Below are 17,232 nucleotides of genomic sequence, written 5' to 3'. Positions count from 1 at the left end.
ATTGTTTGTCTAATCATTCCAAAACTTGCAGGATATGTTAAATAATAATGTTGAACCTTGTGTGTAATATTATTTTGAAATCTCTCAGTGGGCGGGCACCACTAGTTACAAACAATTGCATTGGCCCTCTGCAAATTTGGCTATAACCCTTTGTACAAACAATTGATATTTACAACCAAGCCATTTAAGCATATTTCCGCATTTTTTTTTCTTCAACTGACCAATAGAAGTGACTGTGATAACACATAAGAGGGTGGCTCAGCACAGATTTGTATCTAAATCTAAGCATCTGTCTGATTTTAATAAAAGCTGTTGGTTATTTAATGCAGGCATTCTAAACTGTCAAAGGTCTTCATCCTACCCAGATTTCAGGTTTTAAAGGTCCATGCTGGCTTAAATCCTGCAATCATCATTTGTGGATTTCAGATTGAACTTTTCTTGGGACAGAAATCCTGGGACAGAAAGTCTGAATATTCATGGAACAGGCCTTCCACACCAAGTTGTTTTTTTTTAAAGAAAAAATAATTGCCATTTTTTTTATTTAAAAATCACCAAATTTTAGAAAGAATAAATAATCTCTTTTTTATTTAAAAATCACCAAAAATTGTTTAAAGACAAAAAGTAAATTGCCAACATTTTTAAAAATATAAAATATGCTATGTATTGTTTAACAAATATTTCTTATATATATATATATATATATATATATATATATATAATTTTTGAAAAAGGGATCATGATGTGATAAATATGCACTTGCTCCTACTCCTACTTCCCCCTATTTAGCAAAAAGAAAAAAGCATCATGTAGTCTTCACATATAACAATTAAATCAGCAAACTGGGTGAAAATAAGAATTTAAACTCATGTACAAAATGTAAAAAGTATAGGAACATATACAAAATATCCCCTGCTTTGGAAAAACATGAAAAACATGCTCACTATTGACAGGAAATATTTGAGGCTAAGTATTCGGTCCAAATTAAACAAGATTAAAACGGCTCTTATTATGGGAAAACACAATGTGGCATCAAGGTGAAATTTTCTTATCAGACTCTAAATTCTGTTTTCACTCCATTCCTTCCCTCACAGTCCTAATAACCTTAAAAGGAGGTTTTCCGGTGCATTTGATGCTTTATAATGATGCTGCACCACTCGCTTGCTGTGTTTCTCTCCACTCAGAGATAACAGTGAGTACATTCGACTTTCTCATCAGCACTGTTTTAAATGATTTTATTTTACTAACTAAGGGCTTAAATTAAATTAACACCTGGATCTTTAGCAGTTTTCATGTGCTGCTCTCACATGCCTTTCACTAGCATTCAAACCTCTGAAACCTGAGAAAGTTGGTTTGATTTCTTTTAAAAACAGGAGAAAACATGATGAGTAGCTTGAACTAAGCCTTAAATATATTTTAAATTCTGTTACAAAACAAAGAAATTATTTATTTAATAATTTATTTTAGCAGTTTTCAAAGGTAATCTTGTTTTTTTCCCCTGTGTTTGTTTGTTTTTTTACTTTTTTATTTCCTATTATGCTCATTTTCAAGTCATGTTCTTGTAACTTTCTTGTAATTTTTTTTTTTGTGTGTGCATATTTTTGGGCCGTTAAGTTGCTCCCTCCCATGTTTTTGTAAAAGTCAAGCCAATTTGCTCAGGTTTCAAAGGGTGAAATGAAAATGAGGTTATTGTTCAGATGGTAAGATTTTGTTTTCTTGTGTGTCTCTGCAGGTTATTTGTTGACATGGCAGTGAAATGCATTCTGGGCCTTGTGGTCCTGATGGCTGTCTCAGCTTGGGCTGAGGAGGAGGTGAGTTTAATTCTCATGCATAGCAGTTAAAAAAGACTTTAAACAAGCACAAATACTTAAAAGTTACACTGAAGTAGAACTTGAGTCTAAATTTCGTTGTTTTTGTTGTTGTTTCTGGAAAACTGCTGATTCTGTAAGTTTGGCATCTTTTTTTATACAATATCCTGAATTTCTAATTAAATGCACTGCATGATTTTAATGCGAAAATCATTGATTTTCTTTTATAAGTCACATTTAAAAACATTCATCATTCAGCTCGATCATAAACTTAAACTTCAGTTTATTTCCTCCAGGTGGCTGTAAGGCTTTGACCACTTCAGAGCTGATCGAGAGAGCCAACAGGGACGTTGGTAAGGAACAGGGCTGTTTTAGAATTTGAGGACTGTTTATGGATCCTCCCCCAGGAAAAGCTTTTGATGAAAAGGCTCTATTTTGATCCATGTTGTGTATGGTACCAATGCTACTGCTCCAGTATAGTACCATTGAAATGAAAAGTGACACTTACAAACATACAAACATGTACCTTGACCATAGATCTATATTGCATTTCCATTGCAGACGGTACTCTCACATGTGGGCAGAGTTGTTGTCACTCACTTCTCCATCCAGCAGCACTCGCTATATTTCCGTGTTTACTGGTGATACAGAGTGAAGTCTGCACTTCATTTATTGCTGCAAGGTGACATTTCAGAACCAAAAAGAGCAGGCTGCAGTGAGAGTATCTCTCAATGAGATATTTAGAAAATAGCAGGTTTGTGCATTAACTCCTTGTTGGGCAAATGAACCAACATGCACCAGAACGACACTCTGCCAAGTTTTTTCTCCAAGAGAGGATTAGAATAAATGCATTTCATATAATCCAGCCTAAATTAATACTTTTTTTATACTTGACGATCCACCCATGGCTACAAGTATATGCATTCCAAGCGAGATGATAAAAATAGATAGAGTTGTCAAAGTTGTCATATTGAAATTTAAGGTGTGTTGATGGGTTCACGTTGTCAACTCATGCAGCAACTAACATTACAAGTAAATGTTCCACGGTTAAACCACCACAGCTCAGCTCAGAGCACAGAGTGTTGAGTCACCACTGACCAATAAACAGACTGCAGTGTTTCTAGCTACACCTTTTATTACCAGATCTGTGTGCTAGGAGTCCTGACAGAGGAGTGACCAAATATAGGGACTGTAAGGAACAGTACCATTGGTACCAACCACAACTTTTCACAATGTGAACGCAGAAATGTGTACCAAACTGATCTGCTGGTGGAAATGCAGCTCACCTGTGCAAAAGCCAAAAAAGTATTTAAAGGGTTTTTATGTATTAGGATTTTTCATATTTAATTTATAAGGTACGTCTTTGATTCATGTTTGTATTCTTTTATTTCATCTTGAGGGTCTAAATTATGCTCCCCAAAAATAATGAATCATTTACTTATTTATTGGCCTAAAGGTCATCATTAAATCTTAATTATTTTTAAGATGTTAAATCAACAATACAAAAGAACATGATCTCAATGTTTTAAATCCTTCATCTTGCGCAAATCACAGGCATATTTATGGAAGGACCATGAATTAGTGAAAGAATATAATTATACTGATGTGTTTGTTGGCTGCAGTGCGTTCTCCTGACGAACCGTACGTGGAGGACGATGTTGCTTATGATTCTGAGGCTGAGAGAAATGCTGACCCCTGCGTTTCTTACGGCTGCATGTGGCCCAAGTCCTCTGATGGGAAGGTCTACATAGCCTATGTCATTTCCAGAGTGTACTGTGAGTATAGCTTCAAAAACAAATTAGAATTAAATCCGCAGACAAAACTGACAAAACTTATAATTAAAGATATGTTTCCATTTACTTGTACATTCTATGAACAAAGATGTTTGTATGAAAAAATCATTTACTGCGATCATGCGTCCTCATATGAGGAAATATTGGGTTTGCTGCACCTTATACTTCATTCCGCTTTACTTAGACCTCTTGTTTTTGTTTGTGGACATCTAGTGGTAGCAAAGGTGCAATACACTAATTTCTTAAACTATTTACTATTCTAAGACGGTGCTTAGTTTTTTATAGTTATTAGGTTCTACAAAACCTTTAAAAGCTGTTAGATATAAATTTAAAAATCCATACCAGACAAAACCTCAGTCTTAGGTGGTCAGCATTATGTATGTTTTTGACATTGTGGATCATTTAGAATTTGTGAATTTAGGGTATCTGTTACTGATATTTTTGCATTTGAATTCTTAATATGTGCATGACTGTGTCCTACTTTCCTCTACAACTGTTGCACAATTATTTTCTTAAAACATCATCAACATCAGAAAAGATGATACAGGTATATTTGTTCTAGTGTTCATACATATAAGAGGAAACTTCATTGCAAACATTTTTTGAATGTCTGTGTTTCCAGTAAAATCTGTCAATATACTGTTTATTTTCAACACAGAGATGTTGAACATTGTTAGTATTGTGTAGTATCAGTTTTAAGGTGATCCTTTTCCCCACAGCCCCACGTGAGGTGTCCATCATCGAGCGTGGTCTGCAGTCCTTCCACAGTGTCTCTTGTCTCCGCTTTGTCAAACGCTCCAACCAGAGAGACTTCCTGAACATCCAGTCCCTTAATGGGTGAGCATATGTGGTGAAATGTAACCAAGTACATTTATTTCAAGTCTTGTACTGAAGTTTCACTAGCAAGGACCACACTTCAATAGGAATTCATTTTAACAATTTATTGACGTGAATGTAGATTTGGTATAAACATTGATGTTGAATTATTGGAGTGGATGGTTGAGTGCGGTGTGGGGAAGCTTCAGTGGGAATCTGCCGTGGCTCCTGGGCACGACAGACCCCCGAGGGCCCTATGGAGAGAAGGAGGAAAAGGAAAGAGATCGAGGGGGGGAGGGGTGCAGAATAATGAGAACGAAAGGGGGAGATCAGGTTAGGAGGATATTTAAGCCGGAAGAGGCGCGGTTGAGGTGCGGTAGAGGTGTGGTCCTGCTCCTGAAACTCTGCTATATAGCGTCACATAAATTTGAGTATTTCAATATCATGCCATTTTCCACTCATACTTCATTACATTTCAAAGAGAAATAGTGTACTTTTTACATCACTGCCAATATTCAACAACTTTCAGTACTTTACAAAGTAAGATTTTTGCACAGAAAACACATGCAAATGTAATTGTTTATTTTTTTCATATTATTTTATTTCATGATGTATTATCCTGTTTAATAAAACTAAAACAAAACACTAAATAAACAGAGATTTGTCTTGAATCCTTACAGGTGCTACTCCTACATTGGTCGCCGTAACAACGGACAGAATCTGTCCCTGCAGCGTTCAGGCTGTGTTTACCACCACACCGTCCAGCACGAGGTGCTCCACGCACTGGGCTTCCATCACGAGCAGAAACGCTCTGATCGTGACCAGTACATCCGCGTGGTGCTGGAGAACGTTATTTCTGGTTTGCACTTTATTTAACGGGTGTTGTTCAATGCAGTCACTTACAAGGGCTACAGCTGTGCTCTCATAATGCTCCCATATCTTTAAATAAGATGCTACAGCCATCAGTCTGCTGCCTTAGCTTAGAACTAAAAACTGGGAACATTGGGGAAACAGCCGGCCTGGCTCCATGGAGGAAGCAAGCTGCCAAAAAAAAAAAAAAAAAAAAAAAAAATTAGATTGAGTCATCAAGTTAATTAATATGCCATTAAAGTTACCCAACATAATCTCATAAATTAATGAATTAATTAAATACACCATTAATTAACTGATAAAACTTGACATAAATCTTTTTGGGGAAGTAAATTGGGGGTGGAGCATGCAAAGGTAAAAACATAAAGAAAAACACATTTAAAAAATAAATGTAAGATACATGCAAATGGAAAAAAAATAAAAATAGTATAAATAGATAAAAATATATGAATGAATAAACATTTTATTATGCCATTAAACATACTACTACTACTACTACTACTATCACTACTATTACTACTGCTACTGCTACACTACAACTACAATAATAACAATAAACATAGTCATTAATTGATTGATATAAGGTGACATTATTAATTGTGAAGAAAAGTCAAAGATGAAATAATACACAAATATAGTAATAAATGAAACCAAAGGTTTGAATGTTATTCTTATCCATGCCCCTTGTAAAACTCTCAAAAACGCAAATGCAAAATATGCAAAAATATGCATATTTTCAGAAAATGTCAAACTATTCCTTTTAACAATATATGGAACCAAAGATGTGGGTTGGTAAGATTTGAGCTCCAGGTACCAATGAATAATGAATTCAGACACAGGTGAATCTAATGCTAATGCTGCTTTCCTTCTCAAATTTTCAGGAATGGAGCACAACTTTGACAAAGTCAACACCCTAAACCAGGGAACCGCCTATGACTACGGCTCTGTTATGCATTACAGCAAGTAGGTGAAACATAAGCAACTCTGACGAGGTGTCTGACACTGACAGGCCACTGACCCCATGTGTCAGTATTTGATGAGTTGGGGGTGAGACCGGGTTACATGGTTACAGGGTGCCTTTGGTGTTTGTCACACTCTGAGGGGTGTGTCTCAAGAACACCTTGAGGAAATTTCTTCAAACTTTCACTTTGACTCAGCAATGAGCTGATAAGAACTTGGTGAATTTAGTGTTTAAAGGTCAAAGTCACTGTGACCTGGTGTCTGTCTCACTTTCGTGAAAGTAACAACTAAAGATGGCCTTGCCAGAGTTTCTTTAAATTTAGCACAAACATCCATTAAGACTCAAAAACGAATTAGTTGGAACCTGGTGGTCAAACGTAAAAGTCAAGGTGACCTCACAAAACATGTTTTTGGATATTACTCAGCATCAGGAAGAGAAGAGGAGACATTTGGTCACATACTGAATTGGGGACACTATTCTTGAAAATGTGCTGATTGTTCAGATCTTCTGTGCTGCCAGGGGGAAAATGTGTGTGAAGCATCCTTGTTTTCACAGGCATGGATGTAAACTCTAAGTGCAACTTGACAGTGTTTACAACAGTGTGGCAGTATTTCTATTATTTTTTGTTGTTGTTTCAGGTATGCTTTCTCTAAGAACAACCAGCCCACCCTGGTGGCCATCCCTGACCCCAATGTTCAGTTTGGCGTGGCCTCTGAGATGAGCCAGATGGACATCTTCAGACTCAACAGGCTGTACAACTGCTGAACAGCTTTCAGGTAAAATCACAGCACATCATTTCAACCACACAATCTGTCCAAAATATTTGCCTTTGTGATGCAGAGTTTAGTTGTGGATAAACCATCTTACTTGTGACTCTTCTTTTTAAATACACTTATAGACAGAGGTGGAATGCAACTAAGTGCACTTATTCAAGTACTGTATTTTAGCACAAATTCAAGACGCTTGTACTTTACTTTATATTTGTGATAAACTGAAGGATGAAGTGTTCCTTTATGTGTTGAGAAAATATTCCTATTTTTTAAGTTAAACAAACTCATTAAAACCTTTTTTGGATCAGCTGAAAAATGCAAAAGCTGAAAATAGAGCCATTTTTCTGAAACCATGAAAAGTTGTCTTTATAGAGATATGTATGTGGTTCTTACAGGACAGCCACGCTACAAACATTTGATCTCATACAATACGGTGCAATGCTGTAGATTAAACCACCCAACAATATATAAAGAAGTTAAAATGTGCATAGCCTTAAACATCTACAGCAGTAAAAGGTTGCCATTCGAATACAAAACAGGGAGCATTTCACAATCAATAAATACTTTTATTCAAAAAAAGGTGATTTCCTTTTATGTTCTCTAAACAGATGAATGATGATGAAGAAATATACGAAGAAATACTACAAAGGATGAGAATTACCGTCACTGTCTTCATTTTTTTCAATCACTGCCTCAACTACAAAATCTGTTTTAATCAACATCAATAAATTTGCATTTAAAAGCACAGTTTCTCTAAGTTTGTTTATTTATTTTTGTTCTTACTTTCTCTTCAAACAAAAAGCACACATCATACTACTAAAACTGTCACGACACTGTGTCTTATTTCAATTATTTGGTATCAAGTAAACAAGCCTTTATCCTTTTTTTGATTTTTTTTTTCATTTTTTTTACAAGGAAAAAATAGTTTCTTAAAAAGAGCTGGGGATCTGAAACAATCAAATGAGGTTTTGTGGGCATAATTTCAACACTCAGCGAATAGAAATATTAGCTCAGCAAATATCAGCATTATTCTCTAACATAATTTGATATCTTTGTTCCTGTCAACATGCAAATAATTCTCATTATGGCTTCTAATAATAATGTTGGTGCCATTAAGATGCTTTATCTTGAATATTTTAATATGCACACATTTTTTGCATCATCTTGTTGATTTATTTTATTTATGGTCTTAACTAAATGTATCCAAAAATGTATATATTTTATGTATATATATTTACATGCTACTGCAATGACCAAGTGCTCTTATTGATTGTTCCATTTTTAATTATTTAATCTAAACAGAATCCCCCTCGTGGTAATATAGCTGAATTTATGTGGATATTGTAAATCTCAGAATTTATGTAAAGAAGAAGAGTTCACCAAGTTAAAATAAGGGGAAAATGTCTTGGGGAAAAAAGAAAAAAGGTGGGGTAAAACTATATAATTATCATAACTACATACTTAAAATTATGTTACAGAATTATTACAATTTTTAAGCACTTTTTCCAGGTATATTCCTTGTTTGTTCTTTTCTTTTCTTTGTATTTTCCTTGTGCTTTTAACTTATTTCTTGCATATTGTTGGTCATTTCTTCTTTAGTTGCTCTGTTTTTGAAAGATATCAAGCCAGTTTGCTACGGTTTCAAATCTGTGGCATGCTCTAGCTATTTTTGGGCAAACTGCGTTATGGGAATAAACATCTGGTATCAAGGTGAAATGGTCTTATCAACTGGAACAGGTTTATTTAAATCTCTAATCATTTTCCTTTCCAAGAAGTTACTCTTATCTAAAGCTGCACACAAACACTGCCCAACTTTCTGTTGAGTATTTATGGTGTGAACGTAATTTAACATTAAAAAAACCATGGCAGGTCTGAGGTGCACGTTGGCTCTTCTGGCTCTGATGGTGGTTTCCATCAGTGCTGCTGATAAAAAGGTGAGTTTCTGAGTCTGTTAAAAATATTTGACATAATTCTCAGGGCTCTTAAAACAGTTCAGGGAAAATCTTTTTTAAAAAATCACGAAGAAAAATATATGAGGTCGAAAACATTTAAAATGTGTTGAAGTTACTTTATTTATTTAGAAAAAACTTTATTTAATAATCAGTCAGTAATAAGGCCTTTTCTCAGATTCCCTTCATTTCATAAAACTGTAATAAAGATCTAAATGAAAGGAGTGTCTGTTGCTACAGTCAAACAAACTAAAATAAGTAAAACTAGAAGAAAAGTTGTGAATCCCCTTAACTTTGTTGTAACAATACTTACATATTTGAAACATTGCTGATTGAAACCAACATCAGACTTTATTTCTGTTCTACTGATTTGAATTTTGATGAGGGCACTGCTACTACTATTTGTCATTATTACTGCATTGTGAACATTTTTTTTGATCATCTTGATCATCTTAATTGTTTACATATTGTTTATATTTTGTTTATTTACACTCTGTCCCACTTTGTACAACTGCAGAAAAACTGAAAGCCAACACAGAAGTGCCAAAAACGCACTTATAAACGGCATCAGCTTAGGCTGGACAGAAGTGGTGGCAGTGTGATTGCTCTGCACAGGATATTTTAGTTCCTCTTTTAACTGATATCACGCCAGTTTAGTGGAGATGGTTTTTTTTTTGGTCTATCTTGTTTGGTGACACTTCTGCAGGGGCACTCAAAGTTGTTAAAACAGTCCTTACAGGAAAAAGTTTTTCCATCAATGCAACTGATCAGTAATCTCACTGTTACACTAGCAGCTAAATAACTAAAAATCAAACAGAAATTGTCGAAATGTTTCAGGAAAAAAAAAAACTTTAGAAATCATATTTCTTGATGTGGAAGGAAAGGTAAAACACGGACGAGCACTAGGACCCAGGAAAGGGGCGGAGTCTACAAAAAGGGACAGGAAGCTCAGGTGGGCCTTTGATGCCGGTCTGGGACACACCTGAGAGAGCAGCTGACTCCAGCCTCTGTTTCATCTCTGATTCGGTAGGCTCCCTTTTTAAAACTGTGTTTAAAAGCATGAATTTAAAAGTAAAATTGTAGAACCATGAAGGATTTATTTTAGCTCCCAACATTGAAGATTTATTACATAATGGTTAAAAATGGTAGATTCTGCAGGTTTGGTAAGGGACTAAACCTTGGAGTGATTTCTTTGGCACATCAGCCAAGACACAAGGTATGCCCGAGCAGAACAAAGATGTTTTTAAAATGTGTTGTTGTCCCTGTTAATTTACTGTTAAAATGCAGTTTTGTAAAAATAGAGTCCAGTCACTGAATTGTCTTTGACTGGGGGAGAGGATTGTGTTTCAGTCTAGCAAAGAAAAATAATACTATTATTACTTTCCAATGACTTACATTTACATGAGTTTTTATTTTATGTTTTGTAAAATGTTACTTCTGAAGTTTCTTTTGTACATTAATGTGCTCTTTTTAGTTAAAAAAACAAACAAAACAAAAACGACAGAGGAGCCAACCAAAGACTTAACAGATTTTAGTGTGTTTTAATAACTTCCATGAATGGGACATTTTCTGTTTTTATTTTTCTTGTGTGTTTTTTCTGCTGTGTTCAAGGGGGTCTGAGTGGCAGCCATCTTGCATGTGGTTTATGGTGAGGTCTGAGTCGCCTGCTGCGAGCAGGTAAACTATTGCCTTGTAGAGCCATTTTGATTTGGTTCATTTGTAGTGTTAGTTTGTTCGTAATATGTGTACTTATTTGTGACTTTTCCCTTTTTATTTAACATTTTATTTAACTAATCTCCTTTATAGTGTAGCCTAGCCATTATTCACTGTTCATTTTATTGGTGATTTGATTTATGCATTAACTGGATTATTTGCTCCATCCCTCTACGATGGCTTGCATTTAGGTTTCATATTTAAATTACGTGCTGCTGATTGGTTGAATGGAGACTATTCACTGTATTCATATAGTATAGCACTCTTTGGCTCCAGTTCATTCTGGGTTTTGTACATTGAGTATCATCCGGTCACATTTTATGAGAGAAAAAAAAAAACTTTTAAAAAACGAGACAACAAACAGACATGCTTTACAATAATATTTAATGATTTAAGTAAATTGGAACAGTGATTCCCACCACCTTTGAGCAAACAGGAAAATCTTTCATTTCTTTCACATGAATTCAGACTTTCCTTGTTTAGGAAGAAAAAAGCTACCAGAAAGTAAAATCTGATGGATACTTGAACGGCATCTGTAAGCGGACTGCATTGACCTAAATAATTATCTGCATTCTTATTTAAATGATTTCACTGTGATTGTAAATGATTTCGTGTGACAGATAAATGAATATTGGTCAAAGAAACTGCAGTCTGACTCGTTGTGGACTGGAGGACTAGTTCCTGCAGTACAGCAGGTTGATGCGGTTGATGTCGTTCTGGCTCATCTGCCTGGCCGTGCCAAACACAGCTTTGGGGTTTGGAACAGCCACCATGGTGGGGCTTTGGTTGTCCTTGGAGAAAGCCAGCCTGAAAGGAGGAGACAAATAGAGTCATCAGTTATCTGACATTGACATTTTTGGCTCAGTTAATGACCTGAAATACAGGACAGAGTTAGTCCTAAAGGCCCAGACACACCAAACCAACATCAAAGAACCAGTGGCTACGAACGGCAACTGTTGCGTTGCCTGTGTCACAGCTAAAAACTCAGCTACAAACCTGTGCATTGAGCTGAACTGCCTATCAGAGTCATTTAATCACCGCTAAGCTTCACTGCAAAAAGTAGACAAGGGCGGACTAGTGCCATTGGTGTGGGACAAACAGCTAAAACTAAGGCAATAGACACTCATCAGTGTTTGGTCTGGCAAGGACTTAACTGATAAGTCTGGTGATGTATACTGTATTTTTGGGTGTGAGAAAATGATTGCCAAATCAAAAGAATTATGAGGCTGGACCTTTGATTTTTGTGGTTATTGGCAACATGAGACAGCCAGACGATGAGAATCAGACAACTTAAGTGTGGATGGGAAAGAAAATTTCAGATGGATTCATTAGATGTTATAGTTTAACTGACCTGCCGTAGTGCATGACCGAGCCGTAGTCGTATGGAGTCCCCTGGTTCAGAGTGTTGATTTTGTTGAAGTTGTATGCCTGACCTGCAGTGACGGGAGAAGTATTAAGGTCTCATACTTAAGTCAAGGTAGCAATAACACTGTTTTAAAATACTCTAGAACAAGTAAAAGTCCTGCATTTAAGGGGTTTTCTTTTTTACATTGAAATGTTTTTTAGTATCAAAGCAATCGACAGTGTCGGAGTATTATATTAATATATATTACTATGCTGAATTATTATTACTGATACGTGAAAGCACCAGTTGGGTGGTTTCATCTATGAAAGTGCATCATTTTTTACATCATAAGTTTTAGATGTAAACCAGTGTAAAGTTACACTAAATGAAATACTCAAGTAAAGTACAAATACTGTACTTCAGAATGAGAGCAAAGGTTTAAAATTTGCACCAGTTGGTGCCCTTCTTATGCACCAGTTTATGGTGTAAATGTATCTAATTTTGTCAAATTAAAAGTCCTCTGCTACTTTCATGTTTCTGTAAGTAGGGATAAATAGATATGTTTTAAACAATTCTCCTGTACCCCCCCTGAAAACTTCTCTTATGCCTCAAAATAAGTACAATTGCACACTTTCTTATTGCATTAAAAAGCCAGATGTTAGCCAGTGATTTTCTGCACAATGGGAATAAGGTGAAAGTAAATCTTTGTAGAAACTTTCCACTTCTGTTGATCTGTTGCTGATTGGTCAGCAAACAAAATTCATTAAAAGAAGCAGAACATGAGGAGTGGGTTGTCTTCATTGTGGGCCATTAAGTGCCATTATGTACACAGCCAAAGATATAGCACTTTTATATTTCATAATAAAAAGGCCCTCCAGCCTCTGAATCCACTGTTCATTGTAGAGGTTTTGAACACAGCCCGATGAATCAGTTTCCTTTACCTTTGATAATGTTCTGCAGCAGGACCCGGATGTGCTGATCCCTGTCGGAGCGACACTGCTCATGGTTAAAGCCGAGGGCATGCAGCAGCTCATGCTGGACTGTACCATAGTAAATGCAGCCCCGACGGCTCAGAGACAAGGTCTGGGTGTTGCCCTGGCGACCAACAAAAGAGTAGCATCTGCAGAGCACAGTCAATAAACAAGTCATTGACAATCAGTATGTTTACATGATGTTAGAAAAAGTCAAATTATTGTGTTGGTCTCATTAAAACTGGACTTTCAAAATATATGTAAACATGTTAGTCCACCTGAAATCATACTAAGTCAAATTTCTTGAGGTCACACAAACACACTTAGAAAATGTAGTTGGGGGGCAATTCACTCTTTGGTGTATACACCTCAATCGGACCTGAACTGGCATTCTGTGCACTGGGCTTTGACCCAGAAGTCAAACAGCACAACAACAAGACAAAAGTGTCAAGTAAAGCATAGCGTACGTATGAAATTTACAATGCTGAATAGTTATCCTTGTTTTCACTTTTCAACATGCAATTCATTTGCTGCTTGCTAACTTCTCTGGTATGTGACATAATAGTTCAGCCAGAAGAAGGTCCATAGCTGCAAGACGGCATATCACCACCCACTGCTGTGGACTCTTACATACTTCAGTCAATAAATCGATTCTGCCGCGGTGCTTGTAAACTGGGACAAGAACAGTAGTCCAATCAAATGGCCTAAATGAGCTGTAGCTATAACTGTAGCTCGACTTAACTGTACATGTGGTGTTTAACATTGCTGCTACCTTATTGCATGTAGCTTTGGGAAACGTTGTCTTTGACAAATGGGAATGAGCCCCCTGGTAAAGATTACATTGCATTAACAGACAATCCTCATCCAGTATGTACCCTTCCAGAGACTGGATGTAGATGTAGTCCCTCTCATTGCGGCGGGGGTAGAAGCGGATGCAGGTGGAGTAGGAGAAGGAGTTGATGCCTCTCTGGATGACATCCAGCTCCTTAGAGGCTGCAGAGGAAAAACACAAAGATGAAACCACACTGTAAAAATAAGCCCCAAAGGGACATTGTTTTAGATTTTTCTTTCTGTCAATGAAATTCCATGAAAAGACCAAAACCAATGATGAGACTATTTACACCTGGTGTCTCCAGGACCATGTATCTGGGGAGAACTGATCACAGGTGGACAGCACTAAATACATGTAAATGACCACCAAAATGCACTGTGGTCCAGTCACTCAAACCTCTTGCTGAGGTGGTCAGGGACACATTTGACCACATATCTTTTGTAGTGTAATGCTAACATGTCCTGAGTGCATTTTTTGAGGTCTATTTTCAGCGACGGATTAATCCACATTTGCTGCTCCAGGGAGTATTTGAGGCAGCAGGACAGTGTGCATCGGATTCGAACTACAATGTGCGGTTCATGCTAATAAGAGTACGTGTCACCCAGTGTAACATTGTGGGTCACTGATGTTTCTTTTGCTCAACAATGAATGAACAGAGAAGCTCTTTGGCAGGAAGAAAGAAGATATATCATACAGTGCTTGTTACTAATTGTTGGTTTTGGTCTCTTTGGGGAATTCTTCAACAAAAATGAAAATTTTAAGATATCACCAGATATCCTTTGAAGGAACTTGAACCATTTCAGTTATTTTTAAAAAATCATATCCATGTACAGGCGAATGTATGGAGGTACTTACAGTAGTGGTTAGCAATGGCATAGGGAATGTAGACCTGCAGAGGGTGTCAGAACAAGAAATAGCAGTGAAATGAGAGTATACGATGGTTACAGGGACACAACGAAAGATTCTTTGAGCTCAAGTCTTTTCCCTTTTGTTTTAGTGAAGTGTAAAATACAATATATTCAGGTAGATATACAGGGTACAGCAAATATGGAATATAGCAGGAAAAGAATAAGTACTTGAACTCAACTTTGCTATGACTCTTGTCCCTTAATGTTGTTTAAAGCTAAATGAAAACCAATTTGATCATTTAAAAACATCTATTAAACCAATACATCCTTACTCCCAACTCGTCAAGAACTGGCGCTTGTCTTTCTTTAACGCTCCAGCTACCCCTCCTCCAGCATCAGTTTTGGACGCTTAGGGACAGTGTGTCAATACACATTTGTCACATGCATTTTATCTTTTTCAAAACATCAGTCTTGCAGATGAAAATCCAGAGTTTGTTTGATCAGTCTGCCTCCCACCCCATCAACTCTGTGTTTTGTCTTACTCTCTATACTGCGGTAGTTGCTCGGGGCATCAAAAAATGGAGCTGGGGGTTATTTCATACAGCTGCTACTGCATCATTATCTGAAACTGAGTGCCACAGACAAAGCATCTGTATTTCTCTTATCATAATATATACCAATAAGGAAAATTATTCTTAATAGGCTATTTTAAAGACATTTTTCACAGTTGTAAATAATTTAATATACTGAATTGAATGCTGAATTCCATTTTGTTGTCTCAGTTTTTGGGTCTTGGTAATGTGCATGCTGGCTCACTGTCACACAGTCAAAGCTTACATGGATACTTAAATAGAGAAGAGCCATTGTTAATGTTAGCTGTAACACCTGTGAACCCCTTACATGATTCAGCAAAGTCAGAAATAAATGACGGTCAAGCTGGATTTTTTATTTTTATTTCTGAGTCTCTTGAAAAGCTTACAGTGGATATGATATTCACTGTGCCTTACTGAGATCTTTGTTGGCATTCTCCAGCTGATCCGTGACGGTTGGGTCATTGTCAGCATCATTGTCACCGCTCGCTTGCATCACAATCTGCAAACAGAATATGTCATCAAGTTCTTATTTAATTTTTTGTGATCAATACAGTTACTTCCAAAGTGGGTTTCAGTTTAGTTTTATTGTTTAATTTTTGTTTGTTTGTGTTTGTTTCTTTTATCTCTTTCAGCATTAACTTTTTAAGATAAATACAATATTATACAAATATATATTACAATACATTTTTGTCAGGAGCAAGATGTTAGAAGCTCAAAACAGGTATTACAACACATTACAAAACATTACAACACAGCACTATGCACCAATATTTCCTCGAGCTTGTTGTATAAACAATTTTACGAAATTGACAAAGACTAAAACTATAGACTCTTGCTGTATATTTTTATTTTAATTTAGTTAGTTTTGTGAGTACGTAACATTGTTTCAGTTAGTTGACATTTTCTCTCTTTAAAGTGTAGTTTTTATTTTTGTTCAAGTTAAAAATGTTGTGTATATGTTTAACTAAAATGTTTTTTCACACACCTAGTTCTAGTTTTATGTTTAGTTTATTGAAGAACGATACCCTTGGATTAAACTTAGATTCATTGGCCTCACTGTACCAATTAGAGTAGATTCTTGTTAATATTTGTCTCTTTGGCATCAGAATTACTAATTGTGCATTTTGTCCCCGACATGTAGTAATGCAGCAGTGTATTGTGGTTTTATGACGTTTGAAACTCAATATTTTAATAACACCGTAACATGTAACATGCAAGCCCAACTATGGACCAGAGTATAAAATTATCGATAGCTATACACTCTTTGTGCAATACAGCAGTCTCACACTCTGTATTGGAACTACGTTAAATTTCGTCATACATATAAATACATTTAATTCAAATTCACCTATTGGGGTGAGATTTTTTTGTCAACTGTCAAAAGCAGTCAAAAATGAACTTTTAATCTTAACTTTCAAAGCGACATAATGGCCAAATTTCCCAGAAGGTGCTCATAATAAAACAAAAAACTACTTTTTCAATACTTTTGAACTTTTTGCTGTAGCTTCTTGTGGTCCCTGCAGTTAAAGTCCTCAGGTGAAATTAATTTTAATGTGTTAGTGGAGAAACCTGGAGTCCTGGCTGATCACTCAGGCTGTGTTTCGGACTTACCCCCGCCTCAGTCCAGGCTGAGACTGCAAGCAGGGCCAGGAGGCCTAAGATGCACTTCATTGTCGCCATGTTACCGAATAACCTGCAGGCTGAAACAAACCACCAGTCAGACCAAAACACCAAGCAGCATCAGTATTCGAAGTATTAGAAGCAGGCAGTATCTTTCACTTACCTTTACTTGTACTTCAGGGAGAAGAGAAGGAAGTGAGATGCTCTGTAAAGGCACAGGGTATCCCCTTTTATAGCAAACCATGCAGAGGTCGACGTTCAGCAGAGCGTACGCCGGGCATTACCTCCTTAATCCTGCAAATAATGGTTGATATTTGCCCTCTTAAACCTCCATAAACGTGGAGTT

At 36.4% G+C, this 17,232-nt stretch overlaps 2 protein-coding genes across 2 annotated transcripts; one reads left to right on the top strand and one right to left on the bottom strand.

Moving 5' to 3' along the window:
* Positions 1–1,171: 1,171 nt before the first annotated feature.
* LOC121949882 (high choriolytic enzyme 1-like) lies at positions 1,172–7,756 on the top strand. Its single transcript, XM_042495712.1, has 9 exons — positions 1,172–1,189; positions 1,730–1,808; positions 2,113–2,158; positions 3,428–3,580; positions 4,318–4,435; positions 5,095–5,273; positions 6,166–6,247; positions 6,884–7,021; positions 7,624–7,756. Exons 2-8 carry the CDS (start codon positions 1,743–1,745, stop codon positions 7,008–7,010), a joined length of 771 nt encoding a protein of 256 aa, XP_042351646.1. The 5' UTR covers positions 1,172–1,189; positions 1,730–1,742; the 3' UTR covers positions 7,011–7,021; positions 7,624–7,756.
* A 3,595-nt stretch (positions 7,757–11,351) lies between these two features.
* LOC121950138 (low choriolytic enzyme-like) lies at positions 11,352–16,946 on the bottom strand. Its single transcript, XM_042496057.1, has 7 exons — positions 16,878–16,946; positions 15,676–15,765; positions 14,681–14,714; positions 13,869–13,986; positions 12,964–13,142; positions 12,029–12,110; positions 11,352–11,484 (listed from the first exon to the last, which is right to left on the bottom strand). Exons 1-7 carry the CDS (start codon positions 16,944–16,946, stop codon positions 11,352–11,354), a joined length of 705 nt encoding a protein of 234 aa, XP_042351991.1.
* Positions 16,947–17,232: the final 286 nt, after the last annotated feature.

This window comes from Plectropomus leopardus, chromosome 11, assembly GCF_008729295.1.
Source record: "Plectropomus leopardus isolate mb chromosome 11, YSFRI_Pleo_2.0, whole genome shotgun sequence".
Taxonomy (NCBI): domain Eukaryota; kingdom Metazoa; phylum Chordata; class Actinopteri; order Perciformes; family Serranidae; genus Plectropomus; species Plectropomus leopardus.
This window is presented reverse-complemented; position numbering and strand designations above follow the sequence as displayed.